Source organism: Hemitrygon akajei, chromosome 5 (genome assembly GCF_048418815.1).
Source record: "Hemitrygon akajei chromosome 5, sHemAka1.3, whole genome shotgun sequence".
NCBI classification, from domain to species: domain Eukaryota; kingdom Metazoa; phylum Chordata; class Chondrichthyes; order Myliobatiformes; family Dasyatidae; genus Hemitrygon; species Hemitrygon akajei.
This window is the reverse complement of record NC_133128.1, coordinates 44,278,148-44,293,821: the sequence shown is the minus strand read 5'-3', so window position 1 is coordinate 44,293,821 and position 15,674 is coordinate 44,278,148. Positions and strand designations below refer to the sequence as shown.

General features: G+C 41.5%; 1 protein-coding gene across 5 annotated transcripts in view; it reads left to right on the top strand.

Annotated features, from left to right (window-relative positions):
- spag17 (sperm associated antigen 17) overlaps positions 1–15,674 on the top strand; it is a 319,678-nt gene that overhangs the window by 66,037 nt on the left and 237,967 nt on the right. For all 5 annotated transcript variants that reach the window (XM_073045385.1, XM_073045386.1, XM_073045384.1 and 2 more), the window contains 2 exons: positions 2,874–2,980; positions 9,808–9,945. In XM_073045385.1, coding sequence (XP_072901486.1) covers positions 2,874–2,980; positions 9,808–9,945 — 245 coding nt within the window. The remainder of the gene's footprint in view (positions 1–2,873; positions 2,981–9,807; positions 9,946–15,674) is intronic.

The following is a 15,674-nucleotide window of genomic DNA, read 5'->3' as shown; positions in this document are numbered from 1 at the left end:
CAAATGTGCTCAGGAAGGTTTCCTTCATTAGTACCTGAAATTCCCAATGAGAGAGTGTGCAATACTGGATATGCTGTTAAGGAATGAGGCGGGGAAGGTGACAGAAGTTTGTTTGGGGGAACACTTTGCATCCCAAGACTACAATGCCATTAACTTCAGAGTAAATATACAAAGAGATAGGTCTGCTCTGCTGGTTGAGATTCTAAATTGGAGAAATACCATCAAAAATTGGCCTCAGAAGTGATCTGGCAAGTGTGGATTGGAACAGGCTGTTTTCTGGCAAAGGTGGACTTGGAAAGTGGGAGACCTTCAAAATGAAATTTTGAGAGTACAAGAATAAGAGGTAAAAGATAGCAGATTTAGGGAACCGGTTTTCAAGAGATATTGAGGTCCTGGTTAAGAGAAAAAAGGAGAATCATAGCAGGTATAGGCAAGTAAGAACAAATGAAGTGCTTAAGGAGTACAAGAAATGCAAGGGAACACTTAAAAGAGAAATTGGGAAAGCTAAAGGAAGGCATGAAATTGCCCTCACAGACAAGGTGAAGGAATTCTAAGGGAATTCTAAGGGATTCTACCAATATGTTAAGAGCAAAAGGATTGCAGGAGACAAAATTGGTCCTCTGGAAGGTGGAGCCACAAGAGATGGTATCCTGCTTTATATTATTGGCTAGTTTGCCCTCATATTTAATCTTTTCCCTTTTTGTAGCTTTTTAGTTACCTTTTGCTAGATTTTAAAGGCCTCCCACTCACTTTTGCTACCTTATATGTCCTTTCCTTAGCTTTTATGCAAACCCTAACTTCCCTTGCCAGCCACGGTTGCCACCCCTACTATTTGAGAGCAACTTCTGTGGAACATATCTATCCTGTGCCTTGTGAACTATTCCCAGAAACTTCAGCCATCTCTGCTCTGCCGTCATCCCTGCCAGTATCTTCCTCCAATCCACCTGGTCAAGTCCTGTTTCATACCTCTGTAATTCCTTTTATTCAATTGTGATACCAATACATGCGGCTGTGCTTTTCCCTCTCAAATTGCAGTATGAATTCAATCATTATGATCACTGTCTCCTAAGGTTGCTTTACATTAAGCTCCCTAATAAGATCTGGGTTATTATACAACACCCAATCTAAGATAGCCTTTCCCTGAGTAGGACAAGCACAAGCTGCTCTAAAAAGCTATCTCTTAGGCATTCAACAAATTCCCTCTCTTGCGATCTGACACCAACCTGATTTTCCCAATCCCCTTGCATATTGAAGTCCATCATTAGAATTGTGTCATAGCCCTTATAACATGCCTTTTCCAGCTCCTTTTGCAATCTCAACCCCACATCTTAGCTGCTATGTGGAGGCCTATATATGATTCCCATAATGGTTTTTTTTACCCTTGCAGTTTCTTAATTCCACCGACAAAGATTCAAAATTCTCTGATCCTATGTCACTTCTTTCTAAAGATGCAATTCCATCTCTTACCAATAGAACCACACCACCACTTAAGCCTTCCTGTCTGTCCTGTTGATACAAAGTTTATCCTTTGATGTTAAGCTCCTAACTATGGCCTTTTTTCAGTCACGACTAAGTTATGTCCACAACATCACACTGACCAATCTCTAATTGCACCATGAGTTTGTCCACCTTATTCCGAATGCTACGTGCATTTAAATACAGTACCTTCATTCATGCATTCTTCACCCTTTCGAATTTTGCCTGTGTGGTATAATTTAACTCTTTGTCTGCATTTGTATCCAATTATTGGCTTGTCCTCCCTTACATTCATGTTACATCATCATCTACCTGTAAACCTGCTGGCTCATCCTCAGCTCTATCATACTGATTCCTCTCCCTCTTCCATATTAGTTTAAACCACTCACAACAACTCTAGTAAACCTACCTGCAAGAATATTGGTGCCCCTCGGATTCAAGTGCAACCGGAGGGTGGTAGTAGAGGGTTGCCTCTCTGACTGGAGGCCTGTGACTCGTGTGCTGCAGGGATTGGGGCTGGGTTCTTTATTATTTATATGATGTGTTCAGGACAGGTCCTCTGAGATAGTGACACTCAGGAATTTAAAGGTACTGACACTCTCCACCTCTGATCCTCCAATGATTACTGGCTCATGGATCTCTGATTTCCCTCTCCTGAAGACTACAATCAGTTATTTGGTGTTGCTGACATTGACTGAGAGGTTGTTGTTATTACACCATTCAGCCAAATGTTCAAACTCCCTCCTGTATGCTGATTCATCACCACCTTTGATAAGGCCCACAACAGTGGTGTCATCAGAAAACTTGTATATGGTGTTAGAGCTGTACTTAGCCACACAGTCATAGGTGAAAAAAGCATGTAGAGTAGGGGGCTAAGCACATATCCCTGTGGTGTACCTGTGCTGATGGGGATTGTGGAGGAGATGGTTTTGTCATTCTGAACAAACTGGGAAAAATCATGAGTAGCAACGTCATGAGACCATGATCTACCATTGTGCCAAGGAGGTATTATCCCTACATTAGTTAATTATTGACCTTTTTGAGTAAGATTTTTTAATACATCATTGTTTTGTGGTAGGCCCCAAGTGAAACAAACTTGAGACTCCATGGTCTTTTCACAAATGATGCTTGCAACCAAGAGATACATATAGAGATTTAATTACTTTCCTATATAAAACAACATTGCTTTCTTTTTTTTTAACTTAACTCATTAAAACAAGCCGGTTTTACATTAAATTTCCCACTCTTTTCATTTTCAAGTTCAGTTTTTAGGAGAAATTGCACATTTTAAAATCTAACTATAGAAGTCAAATGATTGCAATAACTTCAAAGTATTTTTATTGAATAATATGTCACTATCTTGCAAATATAAGACAATGTTTTTGTTTTATATGTAGGTTCTTCAACTTTGCGGGTTGATATGAGGTACTACAATGATCTAATGAGCTTAGTGCCTTTGGAGAGTCTCTCTGTGCCTTTAATATTACACTGTATGCTGGAACAGGTTCGTATCTGTCAACATATCATGAATTTTAATGTATAGGTATATACTCAGCACATGTATAGTATTTAGCACTTACAATTAAATTGGGTTGATATTTGACAGTGATGTTTATTTCAATATTCACACACTGGAAACTTGATGGTAAACTAATGTTTACTTTTTAGAAGGGTTAGTTTACCTCACTTTTTTATATATTATTTCTGATTTGCACTATTTTTAATCTATTTAATATACGTATACTTACTATAATTTACTTATTTATTTTTTCTTTGTATATTGCACTGTACTGCTGCTGCTAAGTTAACAAATTTCATGATACATGCCGGAGATAATAAATCTGATTCTGATTCTGAAGCTTTTAATCTCGTTTACATTTGGTTGTCAAGATTAAAGAAAGGTTTTGTTCAAGAAAATGCAGGAAAAACTTTGCATTATTTGCCCTGTCTTCCAGAGACATAAAACATTAGTAAGGTCTCAAATATTATTATTGTTCTCCTTTGCTTGATTCCTCAATATTATAAAACCATAAAACATAGGAGCAGAGTTAGGCCATTGGGTCCATCATGTTTGCTCCACCGTTCAATCATAGGTGATTTATTTTCCCTTTTCAGCCCCATTCTCCAGCCTTCTCCTGATAACCTTTGACACCCTTATATAATACACCTAATTACTTCACCACTGTAGCATCCCTGGCAATGAATTCCATGGATATGCCACACTCAGGCTTACGAAATTCCTCCTTATCTTTGTTCTGAAGGGATTCTCTTCAATTTTGAGCCTGTGTAGTCTAGTCCGAGACTCTCCCACTATTGGAAACATCCTCTCCACTCTTTCTAGACCCTTCAGTATTTTGTAGATTTTTTTGATTTTTCTAAATTCCAATGGTACAGCCCAAAACCATGAAACACACCTTATAATCTAACCCTTTCATTCCATATAACCATATAACAATTAAAGCATGGAAACAGGCCATCTCAGCCCTTCTAGTCCATGCCGAACACTTACTCTCACTTAGTCCCACCGACCTGCACTTAGCCCATAACCCTCTATCCCTTTCCTGTCCATATACCTATCCAATTTTATTTTTAAATCACAATATCGAACCTGCCCCTACCACTTCTACTGGAAGCTCATTCCACACACCTACCACTATCTGAATAAAGAAGTTCACCCTCGTGTTACCCCTAAACTTTTGCCCCCTAACTCTCAACTCATGTCCTCTTGTTTGAATCTCCCCTACTCTCAATGGAAAAAAGCCTATCCTCGTCAACTCTATCTATCCCCTTCATAATTATAAATACCTCTATCAAGTCCCCCCTCAACCTTCTACGCTCCAAAGAATAAAGACCTAACTTGTTCAACCTTTCTCTGTAACTTAGCTGCTGAAACTCAGGTAACATTCTAGTAAATCTCCTCTGTACTTTTTCTCTTTTGTTGATATCTTCCCTATAATTCGGTGACCAGAACTGTACACAATACTCCAAATTTGGCCTCACCAATGCCTTGTACAATTTTAACATTACATCCCAACTCCTATACTCAATGGTCTGATTTATAAAGGCCAGCATACCAAAAGCTTTCTTCACCACCCTATCCACATGAGATTCCACCTTCAGGGAACTATGCACCATTATTCCTAGATCACACTGTTCTACTGCATTCTGCAATGCCCTACCATTTACCATGTATGTCCTATTTTGATTATTCCTACCAAAATGTAACACCTCACACTTATCAGCATTAAACTCCATCTGCCATCTTTCAGTCCACTCTTCCAACTGGCCTAAATCTCTCTGCAAACTTTGAAAATCTACTTCATTATCCACAATGCCACCTATCTTAGTATCATCTGCATACTTACTAATCCAATTTACCACCCCATCATCCAGATCATTAACATATGTGACAAACAACATTGGACTCAGTACAGATCCCTGAGGCACACCACTAGTCACCGGCCTCCAACCTGACAAACAGTTATCCACCACTACTCTCTGGCATCTCCCAACCAGCCACTGTTGAATCCATTTTATACTTCAATATTAATACCTAACGATTGAACCTTCCTAACTAACCTGCCATGTGGAACCTTGTCAAAGGCTTTACTGAAGTCCATATAGACAACATCCACTGCTTTACCCTCGTCAGCTTTCCTAGTAACCTCTTCAAAAAATTCAATAAGATTTGTCAAACATGACCTTCCACGCACAAATCCATGTTGACTGTTCCTAATCAGGCTCTGTCTATCCAGATAATTATATATACCATCTCTAAGAATACTTTCCATTAATTTACCCACTACTGATGTCAAACTTACAGGCCGATAATTGCTAGGTTTTCTCTTAGAACCCTTTTTAAGCAATGGAACCACTTGAGCAATGCGCCAATCCTCCGACACCATCCCCGTTTCTAATGACATTTGAAATATTTCTGTCAGAGCCCCTGCTATTTCTACACTAACTTCCCTCAAGGTCCTAGGAAATATCCTGTCAGGACTCAGAGACTTATCCACTTTTATATTCTTTAAGAGCGCCAGTACTTCCTCTTCTTTAATCATCATAGTTTACATAACTACCCTACTTGTTTCCCTTACCTTACACAATTCAATATCCTTCTCATTAGTGAATACCGAAGAAAATAAATTGTTCAAAATCTCCCCCATCTCTTTTGGTTCCACACATAGCTGTCCACTCTGATTCTCTAAGGGACTGATTTTATTCCTCACTATCCTTTTGCTATTAATATAACTGTAGAAACCCTTTGGATTTATTTTGATCTTACTTGCCAAAGCAACTTCATATCTTCTTTTAGCTTTTCTAATTTCTTTCTTAAGATTCTTTTTACATTCTTTATATTCCTCAAGCACCTCATTTACTCCATGCTGTCTATATTTATTGTAGATCTCTCTCTTTTTCCTAACCAAGTTTCCAATATCCCTTGAAAACCATGGCTCTCTCAAACTTTTATCTTTTCCTTTCAACCTAACAGGAACATAAAGATTCTGAACCTTCAAAATTTCACCTTTAAATGACCTCCATTTTGCTATTACATCCTTCCCATAAAACAAATTGTCCCAATCCACTCCTTCTAAATCCTTTCACATCTCCTCAAAGTTAGCCTTTCTTCAATCAAAAATCTCAACCCTGGGTCCAGTCCTATCCTTCTCCATAATTATATTGAAACTGATGGCATTGTGATCACTGGACCCGAAGTGCTCCCCAACACATACCTCCCATCACCTGACCTACCTCTTTCTCTAACAGGAGATCCAACACTTCCTCTTTTCTAGTTGGTACCTTTATGTATTGCTGCAAAAAACTATCCTGCACACATTTTACAAACTCCAAACCATCCAGCTCTTTTACAGTATGGGCTTCCCAGTCTATGTGTGGAAAATTAAAATCTCCCACAATCCCAGCCTTGTGCTTACTACAAATACCTGCTATCTCCTTACAAATTTGCTCCTCCAATTTTCGCTCCCCATTAGGTGGTCTATAATACACCCCTATAAGTGTTACTACACCTTTCCCATTCCTCAATTCCACCCTAATAGCCACCCTAGACAAGCCCTCTAATCTATCCTGCCAAAGCACCACCGTAATATTTTCTCTGACAAGCAATGCAACACCTCCCCCTCTTGCCCCTCCAATTCTATCACACCTGAAGCAACGAAATCCAGGAATAATTAGTTGCCAATCACACCCGTTCTGCAACCATGTTTCTCCCCTACTTCTTTGGCCTGAGCACTTCCCTTCTCTATCACCTGCCTATCCTCCCTCACACACTGTCTACAAGCTTTCTCTATTTGTGAACTAACTTCCTCTCTCCTAGTCTCTTCAATTTGATTCTCACTCCCCAACCATTCTAGTTTAAAGTCTCCCCAGTAGCTTTAGCAAATCTCCCCGCCAGGATATTCGTCCCCCGAGGATTCAAGTGCAACCCGTCCTTTTTGTACAGGTCACACCTGTCGGGGGGGGTCACAATGATCTAGAGACTTGAATTCCTGCCCCTTGCTCCAATCCCTCAGCCACGTATTTATCCTCCATCTCATTCCATTCCTACTCTCACTGTCACGTGGCACAGGCAGTAATCCTAAGATTACTACCTTTGCAGTCCTTCTTCTCAACTCCCTTCCTAACTCCCTATATTCTCCTTTCAGGACCTCTTCCCTTTTCCTACATATATCATTGGTACCTATATGTACCACGACCTCTGGCTGCTCACCCTCCCACTTCAGGATATCTTGGACGCGATCAGAAACATCCTGGACCCTGGCACCAGGGAGGCAAACTACCATCCGGGTCTCCTGATTGCATCCACAGAATCACCTATCTGACCCCCTAACTATCGAGTCCCCTATTACTACTGCCTTCCTCTTCCTTTCTCTACCCTTCTGAGCTACAGGGCCTGACTCTGTGCCAGAGGCACGGCCACTGTTGCTTCCCCCAGGTAGGCTGTCCCCTCCCAACAGTACTCAAACAGGAGTACTTATTGTCAAGGGGTACAGCCACTGGGTTACTCTCTAGTACCTGGCTCTTCCCCTTCCCTCTCCTAACCGTGACCTGCTTGTCTGCCTCTTGTGGCCCTGGTGTGACCACCTGCCTGTAACTCCTATCAACTCCTCACTCTCCCTGATCAGACGAAGGCCATCGAGCTGCAGCTCCAGTTCCCTAACACGGTCCCTTAGGAGCTGCAGCTCGGCGCACCTAGCACAGATATGGACGGCCCAGAGGCTAGGAAACTCCAGGACCTCCCACACCCGATACCGAGAACAAGCTGCCCTCAAACTCATAATTCCCCATTTCCTCAAATAACAGGAAAAGTTTAAAACTAAACCTACCTTGCCTCGTCCGTTTCCGCCTAAGCCCGTTGAGCCAAAGCCCTTAAGCCTTCACTCTGCTCCCGGCTCAGTCCGCTGCCCGCTGTATAAGGCTGTGTTCCATTTAAATCTTCCGCGCTTCACTGCCCGACGTCACACGCCTGCGCAGTCCCGCCTCTCTTAACCCCGATGAGAAGAAAAAATCAAAATGGCTCCCGCAGCACTCCTGTTCTGATTCTCAGACTTCCTTCTCCAAATTAAACCTGAATCAGGATTTCTGTCCTTTTAAATCTTCCGCGCTTCACTGCCCAATGTCACATGCCTGTGCAGTCCCGCCTGTCTTAACACGGTCAAATTCCCAGGGTCATATTCTTAAACCTCTGGAACCACTCCAGTACCAGCACATCCTTTGTTATAAATAGGGCCCATAACTTCTCACAGTAGCCTACTGTGGTTTGACCAATGCTTTTTATGATGTGCAGTTATTCTTAATCTGAGTTATGAGCAGAAGAGCTGAGGAGAAGTTTCTGAATCCTATTTCTTTTAGTTATATTAATATTTTGGTTGCATTAATATTGTAGACTACTTCAACTTTGAGTTTCTGATGAATTTCTTGGATGTTTAATTTCTTCAGCTAAAGTAATGTGCAACTTTGATTTTCATTATACCTTCCAGCATTGTTCTGCTGAAATTGTTACCACAGTATAAAAAGGAACTGCTTATCCATCCCATTACTTTACAATGTGTATGGTGCCTGTTGATTAATGAAGGGATTACGACCTAAAATTTTCTGTACCCATGGGTGATGCCTGATCTGCTAAGTATTTCCAGCATTGCCCGATTTTATTCCTGATTCCAGTAGATGCGTCTTTTTTTTAATATCTTTTTAAAATTTTTTACTTAGTTTAAAACAACATCCACAGTCTTCCATTTACTCTAAATGACTAGAGGGAACATCTTTTTGCATGTAGCAAGCTGGCAATATTAAATAGAAACCGGTTGTGGTCTAGTAACAAATACGAGGAACTTAATCCTAGGTGGTACACTGGAAGCATCTTAATCTCCTTTACTTTGCTGGATTTTGCAGGCAGTTTCTTGCACCACTAGTAGAATTTCTATGTGGAAATGCCTTTGTTTTTCCACATGCATCATGATAAGTTTCAGATCTCCTGCACAAATGCAGTAGTCCCAAACTTGTTGGCTGAGCTCTATTAACAAATGAGCTTTTGTTTACTGCTGGAGTTGCCATAGAACTCCAACAATGGAAGAGGAGCTTGAGACTCCCTAACATTTAAACTGGGAATTTTCTCTCAGAATCTACTCTAAATTAAGCTTGCATAAAGCCCATTCATCTGTAAAGGGATTACAAGGATGGAGGGTAGAAGAGCAAGTTACAAAACTTTAATTGTATTTTTAAATGTTTTGGCTTAATTTGTAATCTTTTGTTAATTATGTTTCAAATTAAGCCAAATTGGGGTGGGGTGGATGGGGTGGCATTGTGAAACTTTCATGCTGTCCTCTGTATCCAGAGACATTTTGTGGACATGATAGTTTCTTTGCTGGCCTATCCATGCTATAAAATAATATCATCCTGAGCTACTGAGCATAAGGTCATCTGATCTAGCCAGGGTGGCCTTTTAATTCTGAGGAAGGTGTATAAGGTGAATGGAGAGAGTGCACAGCAGGCCCTATGAGAGAATTCTAGCACGTACACTAATTCTTGTATGTACTTAGGATGTTTCCTCTTTCCGCAGACATAGGAATTCACAACTATTACTTCACAAGGTTTTGAATTACCTATATCAGTACAAAAAGAAAAAAAAGACTTATAATGCCAAAATACACCTTTATTTATTATTGCTTGATTTATTATTGGAACATAAGCGATAAAGACAATTACCCTAATAATGAAAATTGCTTTCTAATATGACTACAATATAGTGAAACAGTTATTTTCCAAGATAGTTTCCAAACACTTTATGAGCATTGATCTCTTTGTTATGCTTAGGTTGTTGCAACAGAAGAAAGTCTAACTCCTCCAAGTGAACTTGCTCCTAAACCACGGAAAGATGGACTGGATCAGAGTCTGGCAGATCACTTACTATCTTCTGTGGTTAGTCTCTGCATGTCTGAAGATGAGAAGCAGGTATCAAAATGTTCCAAATACCAACATTTCAAATGGGGAAATACTTGAAATATAATCCTTAACAATTACTGAAATTACAATTTTATTGGGTAACAAAATGATAATAGAAATCAATAAGGAGGGCTTCAGGTTTTTGGATCATCGGGCTTCCTTCAAGGGAAGGTGGGACCTGTACGGAAGGGACAGTTTACTCCTGAACTAGAGGAGCACTAATATCTTAGCAGGAAGGTTTGCTAGTTCTGGATGGGAGGGGGCAGAGTTTAAACTAGAATTGCAGGTAGATGGAAACCAGAGTGCCAGAATAGATAGTGAAATGGTTGTGGAGAAAAATGTGTTAAGGCTACATACAAAGTCAGAGCTCAACAAGTGGAATGTGGTGGGACTAATGCTCAGAGCTGCGTGTATTTCAATGCAAGAAGTATTGTAGGAAAGGCAGATGAGTGTAGGGTATGGCCCAGCATGTGGAATTATATATTGTAGCCATTAGTTAGACTTGGCTGCAGGTGGAGCAGGACTGGCCAATGTTTCAGTGTTCTGTTGTTTTAGATGTGATAGACTAGGAGGGATTAAAGAGGGAGCAGTGGCATTACCAGTCAGGAAAAATGTCATGCAGTGTTCATACAGGACAAACTGGAGAGCTTGTCTAGTGAGGCTTTATGGGTAGAACTGAGGAAAAAGAAAAATATGACCACGTTAATGGGATTATATTTTAGATTACCCAACAGTCTGCGGGATTTTGAAGAGCAAATATGCATAGAGATTGCAGACTGTTGAAAGAAATATAAAGTTGTGATAGTAGGTGATTTCAATTTCCCAGATATTGACTGTAAAAGGACTGGAAGAGAAATAGTTTGCCAAATGTGTTCAGGAAAGTTTCCTTAATCAGTACATAGAAGTTCCAACTAGAAAGAGTATGACACTGAATCTACTATTACGTTTATGGAATGAGACAAGGCAGGTGACAGAAATTTGTGTAGGGGAACACTGCATCTAGTGATCATAATGCCATTAGTTTTAAGGTAATTATGGAAAAGGATAGGTCTGGTCCTTGGGTTAAGATTCTAAGTTGGAGAAAGGCCAATTTTGATGGTATCAGAAAGGATCTGGCAAGTGTGGATTAGGACAGGCTGTTTTCTGGTGTACTTGGTGAGTGGGAGGCCTTTATAAGTGAAATTTAGAGAGTACAGAATGTGTATGTTCCTGTCAGAATAAAAAGCAAGGATAACAGGTTTAAGGAACCTTGGTTTTCAAGATATATTGAGGCCCTAGTTAAGAAAAATAAAGAGGTGCATAGAAGATGAAGGCAGGTAGGAACAAATGAGGTACCTGAGGAGTACAAGAAATGTAAAGCAAACACTTAAAATGAAATCAAGACGGCTAAAAGAAGGTATGGCATTGCTCTAGCAGACAAGGTGAAGGAGAATCCTAAGGGCTTCTACAGATACTGTATATTAAGAGCAAAAGTATATCAAGAATTAAAGAAGGTCCATTGCATTAAAAAAGCAAAGCTTCACAGCAATTTTTCAGAGTTGGACTGCAACCAATCACTGAGCAGGAGCATGAGAAGAGAGCTACCTTTTCATTCGGGTCCACACTCAAGATTAAAAAGGCACAATTTCACAGTAATTTTTTGGAGTTGGACTGCTACCTGTTACCGAGCAGGATTCATTAGAAAGGGTGAATAAAAATAATGCAAATACAAGTGGAGTGGTCATTCTTGGAGCAGCGGTTGTGAGTGGATCAGAGTTTGGACTGGTTTTGGCTCATCAGGATTAGGTGAGATCAGACTTGGGCAAGGTAAAGTCTGCTAAGTTTCTCTTTTTGTTCTAAGTTCTTCATTCTTCATCTATTAGGACATAATAGTGTAGTAAGAATGGCCCCAGCACGGTGTTTTGTACTGTGTGTGAGATCTGGGAATTCTGGGAACCTCCAGTCTCACAGATAGACACATCTTCACCAGGTACACCATATTGAGGAACTGGAGCTGCAGCTCAATGACCTTCAGCTCATACAGGAGGATAAGGAGATGATAGATAGGAGCTACAGAAAGGTAGTCATCCCTAGGTTGCAGGAAACAGGTATCTGTGTGACTGCGAAAAGAAATGGAAATGCACAGCCAGTGCATTTTTGCTTCCCTCAAAAATAAGTATCCCACTTTAGATACTCTTGAGGGGGACAACCTACTGGGGGGAGTCACAGTGACTGGGTCTGTGGCACTGAGTCTGGTGCAGTGGCTCAGAAGAGAAGAGAGGCGAAGAGGACTGTAGTGGTGATAGGAGATTCCATAGTCAAAGGAGCAGAGACAAGATTCAGTAGTCGCGATAGAGACACCTGGATGGTATGTTGCCTCCCGCGTGCCAGGGTCAGGGATGTCTCGGATCGGGTCCATGGCATTCTAAAGGGGAAGGGTGAGCAGCCAGAAACTTGCTATATAATGGACACCAATGGCATATGTTGAAAAGGTGAGGAGGTCCTGAAGAGAGATTTTGGGGAGCTAGGTAGAAATCTGGAAAATAGAGCCTCCAGGGTAGTAATCTACCACGCACTATTAAGGTAAGAATAGGATGATTTGGCAGGTGAATATGTGGCTGAGGAACTGGTGCAGAGGGCAGACGTTCAGATTTAGGGTGTGGTCTACAAATTACAATAGATGTGGGGGATTTCAATATTCAGGTAGATTGGGAAAATGAGCTTGATGCTGCATCCCAAGAGAAGAATTTTCTAAAATGCCTGAGAGCTGGTTGTTTAGAATAGCACATGATTGAGTCACTATGGGATTAGTTAATCTGGATAGGGTGCTGGGAAATATAGACATGAGGCAATGCAGCAGTAAGGTGTGGACCCTACACTGGTTACAGAAGAGGTAGTGTTTGCTCTCTTCAGGCAAATTAGGATGGATGAATCCCCAGGCCTGACAAGATGATCCCTTGGACTCTGTGGGAGGCTAATGCTGAAATTGCAGAGGCCCTAGCACAGATATTTAAAATGTCCTTGGGTCAGGTGCTGGAGGATTGGAGCTAGTGTTGTTCCATTGTTTAAGAAGGGCTCTAAGAATAAAACAGTAAATTATAGGCTGATGACCTTAAGACCATAAGATATAGAAGCAGAAGTAGGCCGTTCGGCCCATTGAGTCTGCTCAGCCATTCAATCGTGGGCTGATCCAATTCTTCCAGTCATCCCCACTCCCCTGCTTTCACCCCATACCCTTTGATGCCCTAGCTAATCAAAAACCTATCCATCTCTGCCTTAAATACACCCAATGACTTGGCTTCCACAGCTGCTCGTGGCAACAATTTCCACAAATTTACCACCCTCTGACTAAAGTAATTTCTCTGCATCTCAGTTCTAAAAGGATGTCCTTCAATCCTGAAGCCGTGCCCTCTTGTCCTAGAATCCCCTACCACGGGAAATAACTTTGCCATATCTAATCTGTTCAGGCCTTTCAACATTCTGAATGTTTCTGTGAGATCCCCCCTCATTCTCCTGAACTCTAGGGAATACAGCCCAAGAGCTGCCAGACATCCCTCATACGGAACCCTTTCATTCCTGAAATCATTCTCATGAATCTTCTCTGAACTCTCTCCAATGTCAGTATATCCTTTCTAAAATAAGGAGCCCAAAACTGCACAGGGTACTCCCAAGTGTGGTCTCATGAATGCCTTATAGAGCCTCAACATCACATCCCTGCTCTTACATTCTATACCTCTAGAAGTGAATGCCAACATTGCATTTGCCTTCTTCACAACTGACTCAACCTGCAGGTTAACCTTCAGGGATTCCTAAGTCCCTTTGCATCTCTGCATTTTGAATTCACTCCCCATCTAAATGATAGTCTGCCTGTTTAATTCTTCAACAAAGTGCATGACCATACACTTTCCAACATTGTATTTCATTTGCCCATTTCCTTAAACTATCTAAGTCTCTCTGCAGGCTCTCTGTTTCCTCAACACTACCTGCTCCTCCACCTAGCTTTGTATCATTGGCAAATTTAGTCACAAATCCATTAATACTGTAGTTCAAATCATTGACATACATCATAAAAAGCACCGGTCCCAACATCAGATGAGCCTGACATCAGCTGTGGGAAAGTTATTGGAAGGTATTCTAAGGGACTGGATACATAAATATTTGGAGAGACAAGAAATGATTAGGAATAGTCAAAATGACTTTGTTTGTGGTTAGTCATGTCTAACCAATCTGGATGACTGTTGGCTTGTATGGGAGAGTGAGGAGATAATTGATCAATGTTACAGGGAAGTAATTGCCCTGAAGTTACAGGAGGCAAGTGGTTGGGAAATGGGCAGTTCGAGCAGAGCACCCTTGTGGCCATTCCCCTCAAAAACAAGTATACTGCTTTGGACACTTTTGTGGGGATGACCTCCCAGGAGAATGCCATGGCAACCGGGTTACAGGCACTGAGCATGGGTCCGTGATGCAGAAGGAAAAGAGGGAGAAGAAGGGAGTGGTGGTGATAGGGGACTCTATCAGGGGAACAGACAGGAGATTCTGTGGATGTGAACGGGACACCTGAATGGTATGTTGCCTCCCAGGTGCCAGGGTCAGGGATGTCTCGGATTGCATCCATGACATTTTGGAGAGGTGGGGAGCAGCTAGATGTCTTGGTACATGTTGGTACCAGTGACATAGGAAGGAAAAGCAAGGAGGTCCTGGAAAGAGAATTTAGAGAGCTAGGTAGAAAACTAAGAAGCAGGACCTCCCGGGTAGTAATTTTAGGATTGCTACCTGTGCCACGTGCCAGTGAGGGTAGAAACAGGATGATTTTGCAGGTAAATGTGTGGCTGAGAAACTGGTGCAGGGGTCAGGGCTTCAGTTTCTTGGATCATCGGGATCTCTTCTGGGGGAGGTATGATCTGTTCAAAAGTAAGGGGTTGCACCTGAATCTGAGGGGGACCAATATTCTCGCGAGCAGGTTTGTTAGAGCTGTGGGGAGGGTTTAAACTAATTTGGTGGGGGGGGGGGGGGTTGGAACTGGAGTGAAGGGTCTCAGGATAGGATGGATGGTAAAAAAAAGTAAAGATCGTGGGCAGTCAGACTGTCAGGAAGGGTAGGCAGGTGATGGGACTTAGTTGCAGCCAACAGGCTGAGTGTCAAATCGTTAAGGATGCAGAATCAGAAAGGATAGCAAATTTGGTGCTCAAGATGTTGTATCTAAATGCGTGTATTATAAGAAATAAGGTGGATGATCTTGTTGCATGATTACAGATTGCCAGATATGATGTCATGGCTGAAGGATTGTAGTTGGGAGCTGAATGTCCAAGGTTACACATTATATCAGAGGGATAGGAAGGTAGGCAGAGGGGGTGGTGTGGCTCTACTGGTAAAGAATGGCATCAAATCAGTAGAAAGATGTGACATAGGATCAGATGATGTTAAATCCTTGTGGGTTGAGTTAAGAAACTGCAAGGGTAAAAGGATGTTGATGGCGGTTATATACAGGCGTCCCAACAGTGGCTGGAGGTGGAGCACAGGTTACAACAGGAAATAGAAAAGGCGAGTCAAAAGGGTAATGTGATGGTAGTCATGGGAGATTTTAACATGCAGGTCGATTGGGAAAATCAGGTTGGTAATGGATCTCAAGAGAGTGAGTTTGTTGAATGCCTAAGAGATGGCTTTTTAGAGAAGTTTGTCATTGAGCCTACTAGGGGATCAGCTATACTGGATTGGGTGTTATGTAATGAACCAGAGGTGATTAGGGAGCTTAAGGTAAA